Genomic DNA, 20,696 nt, shown 5'->3' on the forward strand with positions numbered 1-20,696 from the left:
CACCTTTCCACAGGCTGGAGAGATGCCTCACTTGCTGTTCTTCCAGTGGACCTGGGTTTGATTCCCAGAACCCAACTGGGAGGCTAACAACTGTGGGTTCCAAGGAGTTCCAACACCCTCTTCTGGCCTCTGTCGGGCATTACACACATGTGATGTGCCTATATACATGTAGGTAAAACACTCATAAACATAAAATAGAAATAATAAATAAATTTTTTAAAAGCCTTTCCAAAATGTAAAGTTTATAGACTCTAGCTATTGTTTCTCTCCCTCTCTCCTGCCTCCTTCCCTCCTTCCTTCCTCTCTCTGTCTTTGTCTCTATCTCTTTCTCTCTCTCTCTCTCTCTCTCTCTCTCTCATCTTAGGAAATTTTCCAAATTGTTATTCTTTGCTCTGTGATACAAAACCATGATGAATGAATCAGATCTTTTAAAGATGGTTTGAAGATTATACCTGTCAGGAAGGTTAGGGGTTTTCTCAGGCCCAGGAGCTATAGTTACAGATGATAAAAAATGTTCTTCCTGCCTGGATCACAATCTAGACATCAGAGAGTTGGGTATGGGACATAACCATTCAGACAGCCTTCAATTCCAACACCATTTTCCAAGTGAACTAATGGTTCTAATTTCAACTATAGGCATTAGGTGTATGAAGGTGGGGGAAATTTGTTTCCTGTATCCTTAGTCTGACATGCTTTGATGTCTTACCTGTCTAGTCTGCAGCTAACTGGGCCGTCCAGGTGATAGTCAGCACCCCTGGAGGGAGCAAGCACTGCATACACAAGACACCACAGCAAGTGCCTTCAGCTTTTTCCTTACCAGCAGCTGCCAGGTATGCTTGGGACCCAACCTAAGACATGGAAGTTCTCTGAGAACTTGGACCATATCTCAGTACTTTGTAACCAGGGTTAGATCAATGGGGAAAAAGACATACTGAAGGAGACTATCACATTTATTATGCACTTGTTGTGTTTTGTACTATGCTTTGTATTTAATATTACGTTTTAATTTTCTTAACAACTCAATGGCTTAGATTGTGTCTTCATCAGATGAAAGGGGACTTAAGAATAATATTTTAATAACTTGACCAAGTCTCATCTTCAGCATATAGCAGAACCAGAATTCCAGCCCAGACATAGTCTGGTTCTAACATGAATGTTTCTTTTCCATTCCCCAGATGATTTTGAAATGGTATAAAGTGAAATTCTACAAAAGTAAAATATTCAGTTGAGGATTCTCAATAGGTTAGACTCTAGGCAGGGACAGATACTATTTTTGAGACCATTCATTTTGCCTCATGAGAGATGGTAACAAAATGGAACAGAGACCCTGTTAATATTAGCAAGATAGGGATGATTAGCAAGATTAAGATGGAGGATACCTGTCCCACACTGTCTCCAAGGAAGTCACATCAACCAAGGCCAATAGTTTCTAACACTGCAATTCAGCACTATTGTGTGGTAGAGTCCTGAAGATCTGTGAATATACTGCCCAGCCAACCCCCAGTGCTGATGTAGACATCAGCCTTCTTTGAGCCCCACAGCAGAGCCCCTTCCTGGCTCAAGTAGAATGCCGCCAAGTACTGTGGCCACTTAGGTAATACAAATATGATTTTGTAACTGAAGTTTTGCTTTATTTCTCTTAACACAGAATCATGCTGCTTCCCACACCCATCTGTTTAGAACCAGATATGCCATATTTCATAGACCTCTATTTTTCTCAGCCTTTGGAAGGAGAGTCCTACGCTCACTCCCACATCCTGGTTGACTCTGTAAGTATCTCAGAGCATTGTGGGTGCTTGCTTCTCAACTGAATGCTGTTACAATGCTGCTTTTAGACTCTGGTGAGATGTTTCTTGAAAAATACAAATCTATCTGTTTAATTATGCAAACCACCTAATAGCTAGTACAAATTGCATATAACTGCACATCCCAGTGGTGGTCTGAAGTATTTTCTACATTATATTATTTAATCTTCACAGCATCCCTCTGAGGTGGGTGCTGCCATTATTTCACAGATGAGAGCACTGACTGAGGCACAGGCTCAAAGAGCTAGTGAGTGAGGAGATAGGGCTGAGGCCAACATAGCCTGAGCCACTGCTGGCATTACAGAAAGTCTAGGGGGAAATCCCCCACTTCCATTTCATCATTTTGTAAGTTCCCAATGTATATTTCCTATGCTTTTGCATCACTGTACTCAGTGTCCATGCAATCCCATAGTTGTAATCAATGTTCATGCAGTTGCACCGGTGGATTTATTTCACTCCACATTACATCATGAGCATGCCATCCAATTTCATATACTGTTATTTTACATATATATTAAAGCTTATAGAGTCAAATTTATGTCCCCAAATGTTTATCCACTGAAGTTTAGTCAACCTACGAAGAGTCTCATGGTTAATCAAGACTGACTGTCCCCCTCCTAGCAGCCATCAGTTGTCAATACTTCTTCAAGGTAGGGCTGGGGTTTCTAACCCACATCTATACTGGGATTTTGTCTGACGAGCTCATGTGGGACCTACATATGCTGTCACCGTTGCTGTGAGTTCATATGAGTAACTGACCAGCTATTCGGAAAACTATTTCCTTGTGGTCATCCACCACCTCTGGCTTGTACAATCTTTTCACCCCCTCTTCCACAATGATCCCTGAGCCTTGGGAGGCAGAAACTTGATATAGCTTGACACACATTTTAAAATGTGGTTCAGTATATTCCTACTTTACCAAAGGTTCATGACTTTTAAGCAATTTGTCAAATTCTTTCTTGGAAGGTATTTTCCACTCAGTTTTCAGGCTTATTGGTAATATGTGAAAGTCTCATTTTCACCCCACCATCAGTGGAATTGGAGAGAATTGCATGGTTTTTTTTAAAAGATATAGTAGATCAAATTCAAATTGCTTTGTTAAAATTGCACTTTTGAATATTTGTGAGAATACTTTAATTTCATGATTTAATTGTCATGCTGGCCCTAGGGATTTATTAATTATAATCATGACACATGAATTTATTCAAATCCATATCTGAAATATTTCTAAATTGTATACAATCCAAAGAATGTCATGTGTTATTATATAATAAATTTGTATGTTCAAATGATTTATTCTCTGAATGTGTATGACCCTGGCACTGTGCTAGTCCTGGGTATAAAATATAGTTCTTCTTCTCAAAGAGTTTTCAGTTTGAGGTGGAACTCTGTGACATCAAGGCCAGCCTAGACTACTGGTTTACATAGCAAGTTCCATGTCAGTTGGGGCTACAGGGAGACCAGGTCTCAAAATACAAACAAAAAAGGAGAGTTATCAGTTTAATACCAAATATAGACATATAAATCCTGTTATTACAAGGGTGTTTGTTAGGCTTATTAAGTGAATACTTTGAAGTCAATTTTGCAATATATCCATTTCATTAGTTTTAAAGCAATTGTTATCTTATATCCAGCTATATGGAAAACCCTGTCCCATGAATCAAAATTAAGAGGCCAGCCTGGTCTTGGCCAGCTGTCAAAAACCTCAGAAGAATCCCTGTATCTGTGTTCCAGGATGAGATAGGAACCCAAGTGCATGTGATTTATTGAAAGTATGTCCCCTAGAAAAGAGGAGTGAGGGAATGAGAGGACCGGGAAAGGAGTCAAGGCAAGGGCTCCACTGCAGAGAGGTTCAGTCCTACAAGGCACCCTGGAGCATGCCCTGCACCAGAGCTGAATCCACCTGGAAGCAAAGTGGTGATTCTAAATGTGCCATGTCATCGTCACCTCAGCCACTGCCCTCTGTGTACCTCAGGGAGTGCATATTTATCATCCATTTGACTGAATGCTATTTCCTAGAGAAGACATTGTTAGCCTTTAGAAGTTCATACCAGAGCAGCTGGAGGGCAGGTACACCACCCTGCAAGAAAAGAGGATCCAGGCTGGGCACCCACTTGTTCACTGTAGTCTTTAACCCAGAGTCCAGAGGGAGAAGGTCCTTGCACATCTCAGTATTGTACACTAATGAGCTTAATGCTGTGCTACCAACTTCACTGCTCTGGAAAGATAACTAGCCACACAAGACTGGGGTACCCCAAAGTCTGTGCTCTTTCTCAGCCAGATACCATTTGCATCTATAGCCAGGCACAGGCCAAGAAGACCAAGGGGATCTCTGCTCAGTGCTTGGTGCTTTAATTTCATTTCTGTTGCTATGATAAAACACTCTGACCAAAAAACAACTTAGGGGAAGAAAGGGCTTATTTCATCTTACAGGTTATAGTCCACCACTGAGGGAAGCTAGGGCAGGAACTTGAAGCAGAAACCATGGAGGAACACAGCTTGCTTGCTTGCTTTCAGGCTCATGCTGGTCCACCTTTCTTAAACAGCCCAGGACCACCTGCCTGGGGAATAGTGCAGCCCACAGTGAGCTGGACCTTCTTGCATCAGTTAACAAGATACTCCCTCACAGACATGCCACAGGTCAGTCTGATCTGGGAAATCCCTCAATTGAGAGCCCCTTCTCAGATAACTCTAGGTTATGTGAAGGACATTGCTGCTCTGCACAAATATCTTCCATTTGACAAACAGAGTAAGACAATTAAGATTTGTTTTCAATCACCCAGATTACGTGATATAAGCTTCATAAAATTGTGCTTGGTGTCAAAAGTATATCAGGTATTCTATAATATTTAACTGTCATTCTTCTTTTTAAACACTGGATCACAGTTGGCAAATGCAAAATCCCTAGATATTTACATGAGAAGTGAGTCATGCATTGCAGAATCCTAAACTGATGGAGGCTAGTATCATCTGGTCCATATGCTTGTTTCCAGGCCTGTCCTATTGGAAACTAGCTCAGACCCATTGCTGTCGATAATCATTGGTTGGCTGCCCTTGTCCCCAGTCCTGCCTCATCCAGCTGTCTTCTGCACCTCTTCCCACCTAATATGTGTTTGGAGAATGCACTCATTTTAGCGTCATTGTAAAAATACAATAGTAGAAATAGAAATATACTTTATGGAACAAAGTTTTATGAAGCATTTACTATAAATTAAATGCAGTGGTAGAGATAGCCCTAGGGCTCCCTCCCTGAAGGGAAGACTCAGACAACATGGGGTGTGTCTTAGTTACTTTTCCTGTTGCTGTGATAAAATGCCCTGACAAAAGCAATTTAAGAACAGAAAGATTAGCTGGGCTGGTGTGGTGGCACATGCCTTTGATCCCAGCACTTGGGAGGCAGAGGGTAGATGAGTTCAAGGTTAGCCTGGTCTACATAGGGAGTTCTAGGCCAGCTGGGGCTATAGGGAGACCCTGTCTCAAAAAGACAAAAAAAAAAAAAAAAGAGAAAAAAAAAAGAAAAAAAAAAAAAAAAAGAGAAAAAAAAAAAAAAAAAGAAGAAGAAGAAGAAGGAGGAGGAGGAGGAGGAGGAGGAGGAGGAGGAGGGAAGGGTTTATTTTGGCTCACAGTTCAAAGCTATAGTCCATCATAGTGGGGAAGGCCTGGTGTCAAGAGCTTGAAACAGCTGGTCACATTGCATTTGCAATCAGGAAGCAGAAAGTAGTGAATGCTTATGCTCAGTTCCCTTTTCCAAGTTGCAACCCAGGGAATGGTGCTACCCACAGTATGTGGATCCTCCCACCTCAATTAACATAATCAAGATAATCCCTCATAGGCATGTCCAGAGGCCCATTTTCCAGGTGATTCTAGAACTCATCAAATTGACAATTGAGATTAACCCTCACAGGGTATGTAGCCCTAGCAGTTGTAAGAGAGTACCAATCCAAAAACCTCAGTGTAAATTACACAGTGATTCTTGACCTCAGCTGATCCAACATTCCAGTGTTAAACACTTTCTGTTACTATACCAAAACACATGAAATAATCAGTTTTTTTAAGAAGAAAGTTTTGGTCTCACAATTTGGAAGCGATCAGTCCATGGTTAGTCTCTGATGAACAATGCTACTCACCTTATGGCCATGATAGAGAAGAGAGGACTAGGATCCCAACTCTCTTCTTTGGGGTACATGTCCCTAATGACCAAAAGGCCTCCCCCTAGGCTCCACCTCTTGAAGTTGCCACCACCAATAGTACTGCAGAGAATAAGACTTCAACATATAAGCCTTTAGGGGACACTCAAGATCCAGACTATAGCACTCCCATTTTTACTACACATGTTTACTAACAGTTTTTGAAATGAAATGCATAGTCACTGTAGCCTTGCTGCACACTTAACTTCCAGATGAAGTAATATAATGTGCTGATATTACTACAATAGAAAAAATTTTTAAAACACAGTAAAGAAATGTGTGTAAGCAGAGACATGAGTGTACCAAAGACATAATGAAGTAGAAAGATGCCCCATGTACACAGAAACACAAAATATCAGCCGTGAAAGTAGGTATATCATAAACATGTCAATGTGCCTAAAAATTACAGACTTAGTCTCTCAAGTCAGATAGTATATTCAAGGTTTTCTCCTTCATGTGCTGTAAGTGGAACACTCAAAAGCTGTAAGACATTGAGATCATTTTCCACTTTATGAGGACGTCTAGTACTTTTGATCCCCTTCCACTAAATGCAGTTACACACACAGCCAAGCACAGTGCTAAACTAAACCATTCTGATGAACCTCCAAAATGTTCTCCATGGTGTCCTGTCTCCCATACTGAGAGGAGGCTCTAGGCTGAGAGGATGGGGAGTCAGGTACAAATGAAGAGAGGTTTAGGTTTTATCTACATGCAGTGCGTTATCTGAACAAACTACATTGGAAAGGACCATTGTGACTGTTTCTTCACACTGTATATAGAAAGCTGGCAGATGACAAGAATGGAAGCTGGGGCATCTATTGGGTAGAGGGGCAGGAGAGTGGAGAGCTAGGTACATTTAAGGAGAGGAATTGAACAAGGATATGGCCAAGGTGGGAGAAATAACTTACCAACAGGTGTTAAGGATGACCTTTGCTTTTTTCCATCCGAGCTCAGCAGATGGTGGCATTATTTAGCGAGAATAAGCACAGAAAGGAAAGCAGGTTTGAGTGTGCTTGGGTTCTATTGCTTGTGGGACGACCAGTAGGAAATTAGGTCAGTGCAGGTCTGTAGCCATCCACCAACACATGCATAAGAGACATAAATTCAAATGCCAGCTACTTAAACAGGGCAGCCCCGTATTGCCAGAGGCACCTAGGAAGTGAATGTGGAATAAAAAGAGGCTGATGGGAGAACTCTGAATAATCCCTACACATAGGAATGAAAAAGAGAGATAGTGTATTGGTGAGGGGCAGCAGGTGGCAAGAAAAATTTCTACGAAATTTGGCTCTCCAGGTGTCAAGGCTGCATAGAGATGGGGGTGGGTGATGGCAGGAGAAATCATGAGATCAGAAGGTGGTTTAGTAGATGAGAGAGTTGTAAACATGTAAAAGTCAGCCAAGAAGAGGCAAGAAAGCAGGAACCACAGCAGTTTCCTGGTGGTGGAGGTGGTGGTAGGACCATCTTCCACTGCAGACCTCTCCCTTTGTAAGCTCCAAAAGTCAGGAAGGTGGTGACACCCATGGGCCTGAGTTTGGGAGGCAGGAAGTAAGTAAGAGGCTCCAGTTCCTTTGCTGATCTATCTTCTCTTTGAAGTAAGAGGAATGAGAGGCCACAACATCTGCAGAGAGTACAGGGAAAGTGATGGGTTGAGGAGCTGGTGACTCTGATGCATCTCACAGGAGTGAGATCCTAGTGTGGGAGTACCAAGGAACAATTAGGAAAAGGCTGGAAGGGGTAGGGGTGAAAGGCCATGGCAACTGGCTTCAGTATGGACAGAGCAAAGAAAAGGCCAGGAGCGTTTGTCTGTGCTACCAGCTCCGGACTCCCAACCTGACCCACTGAATGAAAGCCTGTTCTCTTTTCTTTCAAATTTTAATTTATTATATGTGTTACATAAGGTCATTTTCTTTTTAACTTAGTTTTTTATTCTCTTACAATTTTATGTGTATATACTAAATTTTTGGTTGTTTTTATCCCCCTTACTCTCTCTTATCTCCTTCTCTTTCCTGTTGAAGTCTTTCTTCCCAACAAGTCCCCTTCTATTTCGATGCTTTAAAAGGTGCACTAAATTTAATTATGGGTTTTGGTATGAACATTAGCCAGGAGTTATATACTAGAACATGGGAAACTTACCAGTGGCTACACAACTGAAGAAAATGGTACCCCTTCTCCAGTACCTATTAACTGCTCCAAAGTCCCTCAGGGAGGGACAGAGCATCATATATGATGAAATTTCATGGGCCCAATCTTATACAGATGTTATGCAAGTAACCACAGCAGCAGTGCTTTCGTGGGAGCAGCGGCTGTGTATATTAGTCAGGGTTCTCTAAAGAAACAAAACCGGGGGCTGGAGAGTTGGCTCAGCAGTTTAGAGCACTGACTGCTCTTGCAGAGGACCCAGGTTCAATTCCCAGCACCCACATGGCAGCTATGAACCGTCCTTGACTCCAGTTCCAGGGGAATCCAAAGCCCTCTTCAGACCTCTGAGGTACTGCACAACATGGGTGTACTTACATATATACAGGTAATACACTCATACACATAAAATAAAAATTAAAATTAAAAAAAAGAAATAAAACTGATAGAATTAATATATATTATGATTTTATCAGATTAGCTCACAGGATAGAGTCCAAGTAGTTCAACAATTGCTGCCCCACACTGAAGAGGCTGAGAATCTGGTAGTCACTCAGTCCACAAGGCTGAATGTCTCAGTAGTCCCAATCTAGTGCTGAAGGTCTGATGAATTCCAAAAATCGGCTAGTCTTCAGTGTACTGCAGCAAGACGAACTCACCAGCTAGAGAGAAGACAAGCGGCAAAAAGCAAGCGCTCTCCTCTGCCATGGCCTTTTATATGGGCTGCCATCAGAACGTAAGACCCACATTTAGGGTGTGTCTTCCAGCTTCAAATGATCCTATCAAGAAGACCTCTCTCATTTCAGTTAATCCCGATCTGGTCAAATTGACACCCAGGATTAGCCATCACACTGTGTCATGCACAAGAGACAATACATACTCCTTCTCCCATTCCCCAGTGCCTTCCCTTTATCACCCCCTTATTTTTCCCCTTTGCTCCCCCAAATAGTTTGGCTTCTACTTTATGTTGTCTGTATATATGCTTTTATGTAGCTATATAAAATCTAAGACCCACAAATAACAGAAAATAGGCATTATTTGTCTTTCTCAGACTGACTTAATTCACTTAATATTATTTCCAATTGAATCCATTATTCTGTAAACAAAATGACTTCATTCGTTTTTATGAGTGAAAATTTTTCATCATGGTTTCTTTATCCAGTCCTCCCTTGATGGACACTCAGGTTGGTTTAGCTACTGTGAGTAGTACTGCAGTAAACACTGATGTGCAATATCTTGGTGCTGTTGACTTGGAGTTCTTTGGGTAAATCCAGGAGTGATATTGTTGTATCATATGGGAGTTCTGTTTTTAGTTTTTTGAGGAAGCTCCATGCTGATTCCCTTATGGCTGGACTAGTTTCCAGTCTCACCAGCAATGTAGAAGGGCTCCCTTTTGACTACATCCTAACAGCATTTGCTGGTCTTTGATTTCTTAATGACCCCTCCATTCTGACAGGGATGAGATAGAATCTCAATATAGTTTTCATTTGCATTTCTCTGATGGCTAGTGAGCACAAACCTATTTCCAAGGTTGTTTTACCACCATGTGTTCAAAATGACCAACTCAATGCAGCCAATATTCTTTATCAAAACAGTCTCTTCTATATCATCCAAATTTAAACAGTATTAGGCCATAACTTAAACTGTCCTTAAAAGTTAAACTGAATCCCCCTTCCTCACATAGATATTAAAGAGTAGATAATTTCCCTTTGAAAAAAAGCTTATGATGATGATGTCTTTTGTTCATGTAATAGCTGGATGTGAGCAATTCCCAGAATGCATCTGTGAGATGTTGGTTTTTATAGTGTCAATGGGTATTATTTGGATGTCAGACCAAACGCTTAAATAACTGGAAACAGAGAGCTTAAAAAGTATCTGTTGGGCCAGCAAGGTGGCTCATCAGGTAAGGGCACTTGCAGTCAAACCTAACTACCCTAGTTTGATCCCCAGGTAACATGTGGTGAAAGGAACAAAATGATTCCAGGAAACTATCTTCTGACTTCCACACACGTCCTGTGGCACATACCCACACACATCCAAAATAAATATTTTTAATTTTTTTCTTCATATGAGTGTTTTGCCTGCATGTATATAAGCATACCACGTGCATGAAGTATTTGTGGAGGCCAGAAGAGAACATCAGAGCCCCTGGAACTGGAGTTACAGACAATTGTGAGCTGCCATGTGGGTGCTGGGAACTAAACCCAGGTCCTCTGGAAGAACAGCCAGTGCTCTTAACTGCTGAGCCCCATAAATAAGTATTTTTAGAAGTATCTTTCTTACAGTATTCTCAGAGACGTTAGCATTCATTTTGTCTGTGACTCTTCAAGATGCCAGCATAATTTGGTGTAGAACACCCCTGTTCACATGAAATTGAAAAAACTTAGAGGAAAATCTTACAGGGTTAGAGTTCTACTGCACCACTGTGAAAAACACTTATCTGAGCCATGATTTCTTTCATGGTTTACCACAAATAGCCTAGTAAAAAAAAAAAACTTTCATATCTGAGCTAGGCATGGTAATACACCTGTAACTGCAGCACTCGGGAGACTGAGACAGGAGGATCACAAATTCAAGCCAGCCTAGGCTCCACAGAAAGGCCCTTTCTCAAAGAACCAAAAAAATAAAACAAAGCAAAAGGCTTTCAAATCTAAGACAAACTTATTAAGTTAAAAATATGACAATAAAAAGATAAGGACTTTTATTTTCTTTGCCAGAAGTCAATAAATGTAAACACCTAAAGATTGAGTAAATAACTGAAGATCACAAAATCAGAAAGTCCCAGTAACTTGAAGGACTGGGTTAAGTGTCCTTTAGAGCCGTTATTCTGATTTTTATGCAGTAGACTTAGACAGCAGAGACCTTGAACATGCATCTTCTTTTCTCACTATTTCAAAGCTTGGCCTCATCCCCCACACCAATTCACTGGAGGATTTCTGTGGCGAGCAGGATATGGGAGTGTATCAGCTACAAAACTGTGTTGAAATTGCCTCGGGAGTGGGACCTCAAGTGCTCCCAGGTCCGTGTGAAAGACTCTTGGTTAGCATGTCTGCCCAGCTGCATGATGGGGCAGTAGGTGAGTATCCATCTGCTGAGGCACTTCTGAGGGCTTACAGATGCTTTTTGGACTGGGAACTAATTGATTTATTTTAGTACGTACTCAAAACAGCAATATACCCATCAGCTGGTGCTTAGATGTCCAAGGCAGTCTGCTGATGCAGTAGAATTATACCATTCAGTGTGGTTAAGTATAGGGAGAGTAACTTCATTGCAGCATTGGAGAGCAATGGTCCTAAAGGGGCCTTTGAAATCCTAGAATATTAGGACTAGATGGAACTCCAACCAAGGTGCTTCTCCTTTTCCTTTTTCTTTTTCTTTTTTTTTGGTCTTTTTGAGACAGGGTCTCCCTGTAGCCCAAGCTGGCCTGGAACTCACAGAGATCCACCTGTCTCTGCCTCCCAGTGCTGGGATTAAAGGCAAAGGTGTACACCACCACACCCAGCTCAAGGTACTTCTCTTAATGCAAGATGGTGTGAGGGTCCAAAAACATAACACAATCCCCATTCACTTAGCTATAGCAAAGGGTTTCTCAAACAGAACTGCTATATGGAAAAAGGGGGACTTCCCTGTGCATAGTAGGATGTTTAGCCTCCTCCTTCCCCAAATTGTGACATCTAAAAACATATCAAACTTTGTCAAATGTCCCCCAAGGAGCAAAATCAGCACACATTTGAGAACTGATGATGTTGACTGACAGTCACTCAGAAGAGCCTACTCTTCCTGGTTCCCAGGAAATCCTTTGTCCTTTAGGACAGGGATTGCTTTAAATGCATTATGCCCACTGTCTCATAAAATATGTGGAATAGAGAAAATAAAAAACTGTTTTCTATATGTGTTAGTTTTTATCACTTCAATCACCTGAAAGAAATAACTTGGAAAGCAGGAAGACTTGTGGTTTCAGTCCATAGTTTGGCTGACTCCATTTTTTCTGGACTGGGATGAAACAGACCATAATAGCAGAAGGACAAGGTGGAGCAGAGCTACTTACTTGTGGTGTTCAGGAAACAGAGAGAGAGAGAGAGAGAGAGACAGGAAGAGGTATATTTTTCCAAGGTACCTCAGTATTTATTTCCACCAACCAAGCCCACCTCCCCAAGCTGCCAACAAATTATAAATTCATCAATGGGTTTATCCCATTGATGAAGGCAGAGCCCTTATAATTCCATCACTTCTCAGAAAGCCTACCTTTTAACAATATTGAAAGGGAAACCAAGGCTTCAGCACATGAGCCTCTGTGGGACACTTCAAAACTAAAACACTGTTGCATGCTCCTTCCCTAGTACACATCAGGAACTGGAATTACAGTGACTGATGGCAACAGTGACATTCCGATAATCAGTTATTTAAAGCAACTTTCTTGAAGCCTTTCATTAACTTGTTCAATAAAGCTTAATGAGCACTTACCACATGTCAAACACTGTTCTAAGTACTATGCAGGCAGTATCGCCTTTGAGTAGTGTCCTAGTTTGATTCTCCACTGCTGTGACAAAACACTCTGACCAATACTAGAGTGTATTGGTCTACTCTGGGGAGGAAAGAGTGTGTTCAGCTTACATCTCCCGGGTCACAGTTCCATCAGGTAGGAACTCAGGGCAGGTACCTGGAGGCAGGAGCTGGAGCACAGACCATGGAGGAATGCTGCTTACTAGTTTGCTCCTCTGGCCCCTGCTCAACCTGGTTTCTTATGCAACACAGGTCCACCTGCCCAGGGTGGCACCACCCACAGTGGGCTGGGCCCTTGCACACCACTCAGTAATCAAGAAGATGCCCCACAGATATGGCCACAGACCAGTCCAATGGAGGCAATGCACCAATTGAGGCTCCCTCAACCCAGGTGTGTCAAGTTGACACTAAAGCTATCCAGCACAATCCTGCAACAGTCCATGAGAAAAGCCTGAAGTCTCTCCATCTAACAATTGAGGCAGAGGACAGGGATCCCAATAGATGGAGACATGAACTAGGCTACTAAGGGACCAGGCATTCTCTGCCCCTCCCTCACCTCTGCTCCTTCCCTTTGTTCCCTGCAGCCTGCAGATGTCACCCTGAGGGTGCAGTTGAGTCCAGCTGCAGCCGACTTGGAGGCCAGTGCCAATGTAAACCTCATGTGACAGGGCGCTGCTGTGACAGGTGCTCAGCTGGGAGCTTTGGTTTTGGGCCTCACGGCTGTCATGGTATGTAACAAGAATCACAATAAGAAACTCATTTATTCATAATGTTGGTGTTTTGAAGGCAGGCAAAGGGAGGTTTTAAAGGAGAGGACATTGGGAATGTGACTTTGTGTAGATAAACTATCCTGAAATGTTTTCTACCATACTTCATCCACTGATCAATGGGCACTGACGGTGCAGAGCTCTGTTTGGAAACATAAGGAATGAACAAAAGGTAGTTTATGCTTCTGGGAGTTTGAGGTGTGGAGTAAGTGGAACGCAGTTCAGGTAAAAGTGGGAACACCAAGAAGGGAGTTGATTGTACACTCCAGTTTTATGACCTGACCTGTAAACCCAGGGTCTGGACAGGCTCACACAAACTTGAGTTGGGAGGTCAAGAAAGGGACAACACTGTCACTACAGATAAGACCTCCCCAACTGAGGATATTACTTTTTCTGATGTCGGGGGTCCCAAATAGCCTTGCAACTCACTTTAGAAGCCTCTCATTAATAAGGCCTTCCACAGAGCTCTAACTGTAGTTGGTAATTCCGTTCTTATGGTTGTCATGTTCAGGGTACGTAGGTAGTTCTTCATCCACAACAGAAGCATTAGCAAGAACATTGCTCCCTATAGGTACCTTCTGGTCAGCCAATTTCTTTCAAGTAGAAGACTGTCTCTTTTCAGTCCTGATCCACAGACATGGCCCCTTCCCTGTCAGTGCTTGGGCCCGGCTGCCTATTGAGCAAACAGTACTTAACCAGGTCATTATTGCTTTTCTTCTTCCTCTTCTTTTGTTTAAGTGACAACACAAAGGGATCAACTCAGGGGAGTAAATACCCACTCTATCAGGCAGCAATCACATTTTTGTACAAGGAACATGAGCTCTGGGGATTTGGCAATGAAATAGAAGAGGATTGACCCTTTCTACCTCATCTAAGATAAAAGGAAAATCTGGCCACTCTGGGAAAGGTTCTTACATTTTTTTACTACCTCCAAGTTATGCTTTGACCCATCACACAGAGAAGTTTGAGACATTGAAAGTGTGCTGTTTGCTCAGTTTCTTTGCACAAACAACAAATGTGCTTAAGGCCCAGTTGTTTGTAACCTGCTATTTATTGAATGAATCGGTGAATTGTTAGTTAACAGACTTTTGCCTGGCACTCATTAATGTGCCAAGCATTGTGCTAAGCATACTTTATTTTATTATTTTTATTTTTTATGTGTATGAGTGTACTGCCTGCATGTATGTGAGTACACCCCTGTTGTGCAATGCCGCGGGAGTCAGAAGTGGGCGTTGAATTCCCCTCGAACTGGAGTTAAGGACGGTTCGTAGCCGCCATGCAGGTGCTGGGAATCGAACCCGGGTCTTCTGCAAGAGCAGTCAGTGCTCTTAACTGCTGAGCCATCTCTCCAGCCGTTTTTTTTCTAATTTTTTTTTATTTTATTTTATCTGTATGCTTGTATTGCCTGCATGTAGATAAGTGCACCTGTGTCCAGCAATACCCATGGAGGTCAGAAGACACTGTAGGGTCCCCTGGGACTGGAGTTACAAACACTTGTTAGCTGCTATGTGGGTGCTGGAATTCAAAGCCAGGTCTTCTGCAAGAGTAACCAGTATTCTTAACCTCTGAGCCATCTCTCCAGCCACGCTAAGCACACTTTAAACCCACTTTATTCACCTGGGTCAGGACAGGGAATACAAAATTCGAGCTGGAACTTTCCATCTCCATGCCACTTGCCACTGTTCCAGCGTAATTCTCTTTGCTTTACCCAGCATGTCACTGCCATCCTCAAGGCTCCAAGAACACAGTGTGTGATCAGATAAGTGGCCAGTGTTCCTGTCACGGAGATGTGGCTGGCCGCCGTTGTGATCAGTGCCTGGCGGGCTACTTCGGATTTCCCAGATGCCGCCCTTGCCCTTGCAATGGGTTTACTGAACTTTGCGATCCCGACACAGGGTCCTGCATCAATTGTGGAGGCTTTACAACCGGAAGAAACTGTGAGAGGTATGAAAATCATATCTCTTTAATTTTGAGATCGTTAAACTTTTGTTCTGATTTCACAATGGAGGACCATGAGTGAAAACTTAGCAGTTCTTAACTGTAAAATGGCAGCTATGGGGAAGGATATTGTCCCATCCAATCCTTCAAATCATTCTGTGAGTCCGAAAAAATCTGATTAAATCAGTAACACGTTTGCCTGGCCCTTTACATTTGTATTTGCCAAATGTGACCTGTAATTCACAAAGGATTATTAGGTTAAGTTTAATGTATACATCTTGAGACTGCCAATATACAAAAATTCCTTTACAGAGCAATTATCTTCTAAACTACTGAGTTTTAAGAGTTTCATTGTCTTAAAGCATACAAATCCATACTAGCCAACAGGAGAGCTTTTCCTGGGAACATTTCAGTAAAACAGTTATTTCTTTGACAGGTGCATTGATGGTTACTATGGAAATCCTTCTTTAGGACAATCCTGTCGTCCTTGCCTGTGTCCAGATGTCCCCTCAAGTAATCAGTATTTTGCCCACTTCTGTCAGCAGAATCCTTGGAGCTCAGATATAACCTGCAATTGTATTCAAGGTTATGCAGGTATGAATTTCCCTTTTTCTTTTCTTTCATCCCACAATGCAATTTGGAAATGATCACGTGTTTGATTTGTCTGCCTTGGATTAATAAGTAGTATAGAATCTAAGTTAATGTAAGAAGGCACAATTTGCTAAATTGATGCTTTACTGAGCAGAGACTTTGAATCACTGAAAAACCAATGACACTTAAGAACTTATCCCATTGAAATAGAATTGCCTTAAAATAAAGTTTTAGAAAACTAACTGGCCAAATGAGATCAAGTCAGATTAAACTATTTAAAATACCTCATCACATGTTAAGTAAGATATATGAGTAAGTGATATACATTATATATGTATTTACTATGTAAAAAATAAAATTCTAATCAGCCAAATGCTTTCATTGTATAATTCCAAATACTTTGACTGATATTCCACAGATAAAACTAAGTTTTGATATCCTTAAACACTGACTTGGGCATTATACAGATACCACAAAAGTCTTAATTCAAAAATATGTATCTATAGCTGGGTGTGGTGGCACATGCCTTTAATTCCAGCACTTGGAAGGCAGAGGCAGGAGATCTCTGTGAATTCAAGGCCAACCTGGTCTACATAGTGAGTTCCAGGCCAGCTGGGGCCACAGGGAGACCCTGTCTCAAAAAGACCGAAAAAAAAAAATGTATCTGTTAGTCAAAAATTTAGAGAACTTGGGGCTAGACAGATGGCTCATTGGTCAAGAACACTGACTGCTCTTGCAGAGAGGACCCAGGTTTTGTTCTCAGCATCCACATGGCAGCTAACAACTGTTCATAACTTCAGTTCCAGGGTATCCAATGCCCTCTTCTGACCTCCACAGGCACTGCATGACACGGGTGCATCTACATACATGTAGGCAATACACTCATACACATAAAATAATAATGAAATATTTTTAAAAATTAGAGAGCTTGCCGGGTATGGTGGCACACGCCTTTAATCTCAACACTCAGGAGGCAGAGGCAGGTGGATCTCTGTGAGTTCAAGATCAGCCTGGTCTACATAGTGAGTTCTAGGCTAGCTGGAGCTACAGGGAGACCCTGTCTCAAAGAAAAAAAAAAAAAGAAAACAAGAAAAAAAATTAGAGCGCTTAAGCATGGGTATGAAAATAGAATGTAAGAAAGGAAAAAAAATGACAAAGTCTACCTGATCTAATCACAGTATTGTTTTCTTCAGTAGTAATTGCAAATTACTTCTTCATTGTAACAACAAATATGACTAGTTTTCTTGGTTGTTAACGTCTGAGATTTCACATGGCTTTAGTTAATTCTGTGCTCTTCCCTCTTCTCTAAGTACAGTTTGGCTTGGTTGGTCGGTTTTTAAGAACTGAGACCATTAGAGGCTAAGAACACTTCCAAGTAGATTAACCAAATGTGGAAAATAGTTTGGGCCCCCAACAACTACAGTTACCTTAAGGTTGGGAGGTGAAGACTATTGGAGAGAACTGGTATCTCCACAGGGTGCTCAATAGAAACACTGCAGGGGCTCACACTGCCCTTGTCCTTCTTCACTTTGGAGACCCTCTCAGGCTGCCTGGCACTTCCCCTCAAGACTGCCTCATTTTCACCATAGTTCACCTCTACAATTGGTAGAAGTTAGATTCCCCCAGGGAGAGAAGGGCCTGAGATCAGATTTGGGTCCTCAGACCCAGCAGAATAACTCTAGTAATATAAAGATCTAAAACTCATTTGCCCCCAACTCCTTAGTTTTGGAAGAGAAACCAGAATCTATTCTTGAAAGAAGACTTTTTAGCTCCGAATAGCCTTTCCATTTGCTGAATGAATAATAAATAAATGTGTGATATGTTATACCCAGCAGAGCCAAGTAATCCTCTGTTTACAGCTTCAGTCCACATGCCAGTACCCACCCTTCCTCCCATTCCCTTTTCTGTTCCTTCTCTCAGGTGTTCAGTGTGGAGAATGTGCTCCTGGTTTCTATGGTAACCCAAGAGTTTTGGGAGCACTCTGCCAGCCCTGTGCCTGCAACAACAACATAGATGTAACAGACATGGAATCCTGCAACCAGGTGACAGGGGAGTGCCTCAAATGTCTGCACAACACACAGGGCCCACACTGCCAGCTCTGCAAACCAGGTCACTTTGGATCTGCCCTCAATCAGACCTGCAGAAGTAAGTCTGCAAAGCTCCCAGAGGGTTCATGCAGTAGCTGGGTGCAGCTTATAAATGTAATATCAACGTTTCCAGGCTCCTTTCATTTAGGCCAGTCCTTACAAACAAAAGCAGCATCCGCTGGGACAAGGTTGTTGCACTGAACTTGTCAGCAGAAAAAGGCACAGTGCATAGAATTCTCATTCACAGCTGCAAAGTGCTCACTGATGTCTTCTGTGACTGTTTCCTTTACCACTCAAGTCAGTGGCTCCAAAGAATTGCTGAGGGGTTAATATGTGTATTCCTGGGTTGCATTATGGGGCGGTCAAGGCATTCAGCCTGCTCAGATACTGCAGTAATCCTATACAGTAAGAAGTCTCTTCTTTGCATCCCCGAGAAAAAGCATTTCCCATGGTTTGTTACTGACTCAACTTCTAATAGCAACTTTATTATCCCAGGATGCTCCTGCCATCCTTCCGGAGTGAGTCCCACTGCATGTCTCCTTGATGGGGGTGCCTGCCTCTGCGATCCTATCACCGGAGCATGCCCTTGTCTGCCACACGTCACAGGCCTGGCCTGTGACCATTGCGCTGATGGATACTGGAATCTGGTCCCTGACAGAGGGTGTGAGTCATGCAACTGTGACCCCAAGACCTCTCAAAGCAGCATCTGTGACCAGGCAAGGCACTTTAAAATTTTCTAGTGCACTTGGGATAAGAATGGATAGTGAAGCATAGTTTCCGGATGTGCAAACAATATTTTCTTTACGTGCTGTTATAAATTAGTGGTTCTAGACCTGACTGGCTTTAAAACAGAGATAGAATTGATATTTATTTCCCAGGAATGAAAAGACACAAGAATAGAGAATGAGAGTCTCCAGGTTAAGTTTGCCTACCTCAGTTTTCTTTAGACCTCTCTGATTGAGAAGCCAGACTCCACGCACAGTGAAACCCAGACACCAACCACTCCTTCACTATTTCATCCACATAATCACAAGCATGACCCAAGTAATAATCATTCATCAAAAGTTATTATTAATCAGAATGAAAGCAAATAGATGCTTTCAGATGCACAATTCCATTTAAAAATATTTATTTTCAATTATGCATATGTGTATGTGTCTGTGTACATAAGTACAAGTGTCCATGGAGGCCAGAGGCATTGGATTCCCCTGGATCTGGAGTTAGAGGCAGTTGAGAACTGCCCAACATGAGTGCTGGGAACCAAACCCAAATGTACTGAAAGAGCAGTATACCCACTCTTAACCACTCAGCCATCTCTCCAGGCCTCAGAATTCCATTTTTACATGGAGCTGTCATTCCCTGTGGTGAACTAGGATGCCTTTTTTACTCCAGACCAGCACTGATGGTTTCTAAAAAGTATAGGCTAGGAAGCAAGTCACTGTACAGTTAGCATTACCTGGCCGCACCTGTAATATTTAGTCAGTCAGACAAGGAGCATAGAAAAAAATTTAAATACTATAACATCCATTTGTGGAAAACTATTTATTACTGCCATGTTTCCCCCCCACACACACGCACACACTTTTTTGTCTCAATGAATCTAGACAAAACAACAATAAAAGTGTTCAGGACAGTCAAACCTATGATGTAGGGATATAGGTTTGCTGGAATCAAAATTCTAATTTAAAAAACTGGAATTTTAAACCCTGCCTGGAATCCCAGCACTCAGGAAGATGAGGCAGGAGGAGTTGGAGGCTAGCCTAGGCTATATAGTGAGACATGGTCTCTAAAACAAACAATAACATTTCTGGTGTCTTTCTGATTAGTAAATATGATTTGTCTCTAACTTCAGCTCCACTGTTCAACTTATTATTCAAAGGTCAAATCTTACATAAGTAAACTTTTTCAGAAAGTATTTCCCTATGTAGCCCAGGCTGGCCTGTATGTAATCCTGCTCCCTCAGCCTCTTGAATTCTAGGGTTGCAGGAATGTGCCACCGTGTTCAGCTGAAGATAATTCTAATATAGAATGTATCTGCCTTTCTCTTTCTTTTTATCCAGTCCTTTCTAACCAACCCACACAAATACACCATAACCCTTTTCAAAAATACAGACTATAATTACATTTAAATTAAAATTTTTTTTTAATTTTATGTGTATGCGTGTATTGCCTGCATGTAGGTAAGCGCACCAGTGTCATACAATGCCCAAGGAGGTCAGAAGAGGCTGTTGGATCCCCTGGGACTGGAGTTACAGACAGTTGTTAACTGCCATGTGGGTGCTGGGATTCGAACTTGAGTCTTCTGCAAGATCAACAAGTGTTCTTTACCACTGAGGTATCTCTCCAGCCCTTAATCACATTTAAATTTTTAAAGATTTTTAAAAATATGTTATTTATTATTTTTATTTTATGTGTGTGTGTGTGTGTGTGTGTGTGTGTGTTTTCCTCACATAGGTAGGCAGCATCAACACATTCTTGCTTTTCTACCTGCTATCCTCACAGGGTTAATAGCCACGAGAGATTCTCTTTAGTATAATATTGCAAGACTGTATTTCTTTATTTCTACGGGAATTTATTTTGAAGTGAGAATTTCATACGTTTTCATTTTATTTGATGAGTATTTTTAAAGATTTTTTTAAAAAATATTTTATTTATTATTTTTATTATATGTATATGAGTGTA

General features: G+C 41.8%; 1 protein-coding gene across 1 annotated transcript in view; it reads left to right on the forward strand.

The window, feature by feature from the left end:
• The window catches only part of Lamb4 (laminin subunit beta 4), a 100,461-nt gene that overhangs the window by 43,332 nt on the left and 36,433 nt on the right, over positions 1-20,696 (forward strand). Inside the window, exons 15-22 of the mRNA XM_008830711.2 lie at positions 715-830; positions 1,649-1,769; positions 11,027-11,204; positions 13,216-13,359; positions 15,111-15,342; positions 15,773-15,930; positions 17,848-18,072; positions 18,510-18,730. Of these exons, the coding sequence (XP_008828933.1) occupies positions 715-830; positions 1,649-1,769; positions 11,027-11,204; positions 13,216-13,359; positions 15,111-15,342; positions 15,773-15,930; positions 17,848-18,072; positions 18,510-18,730 (1,395 nt within the window). The remainder of the gene's footprint in view (positions 1-714; positions 831-1,648; positions 1,770-11,026; positions 11,205-13,215; positions 13,360-15,110; positions 15,343-15,772; positions 15,931-17,847; positions 18,073-18,509; positions 18,731-20,696) is intronic.

This window comes from Nannospalax galili, unplaced genomic scaffold (genome assembly GCF_000622305.1).
Source record: "Nannospalax galili isolate Female #2095 unplaced genomic scaffold, S.galili_v1.0 scaffold312, whole genome shotgun sequence".
Taxonomy (NCBI): domain Eukaryota; kingdom Metazoa; phylum Chordata; class Mammalia; order Rodentia; family Spalacidae; genus Nannospalax; species Nannospalax galili.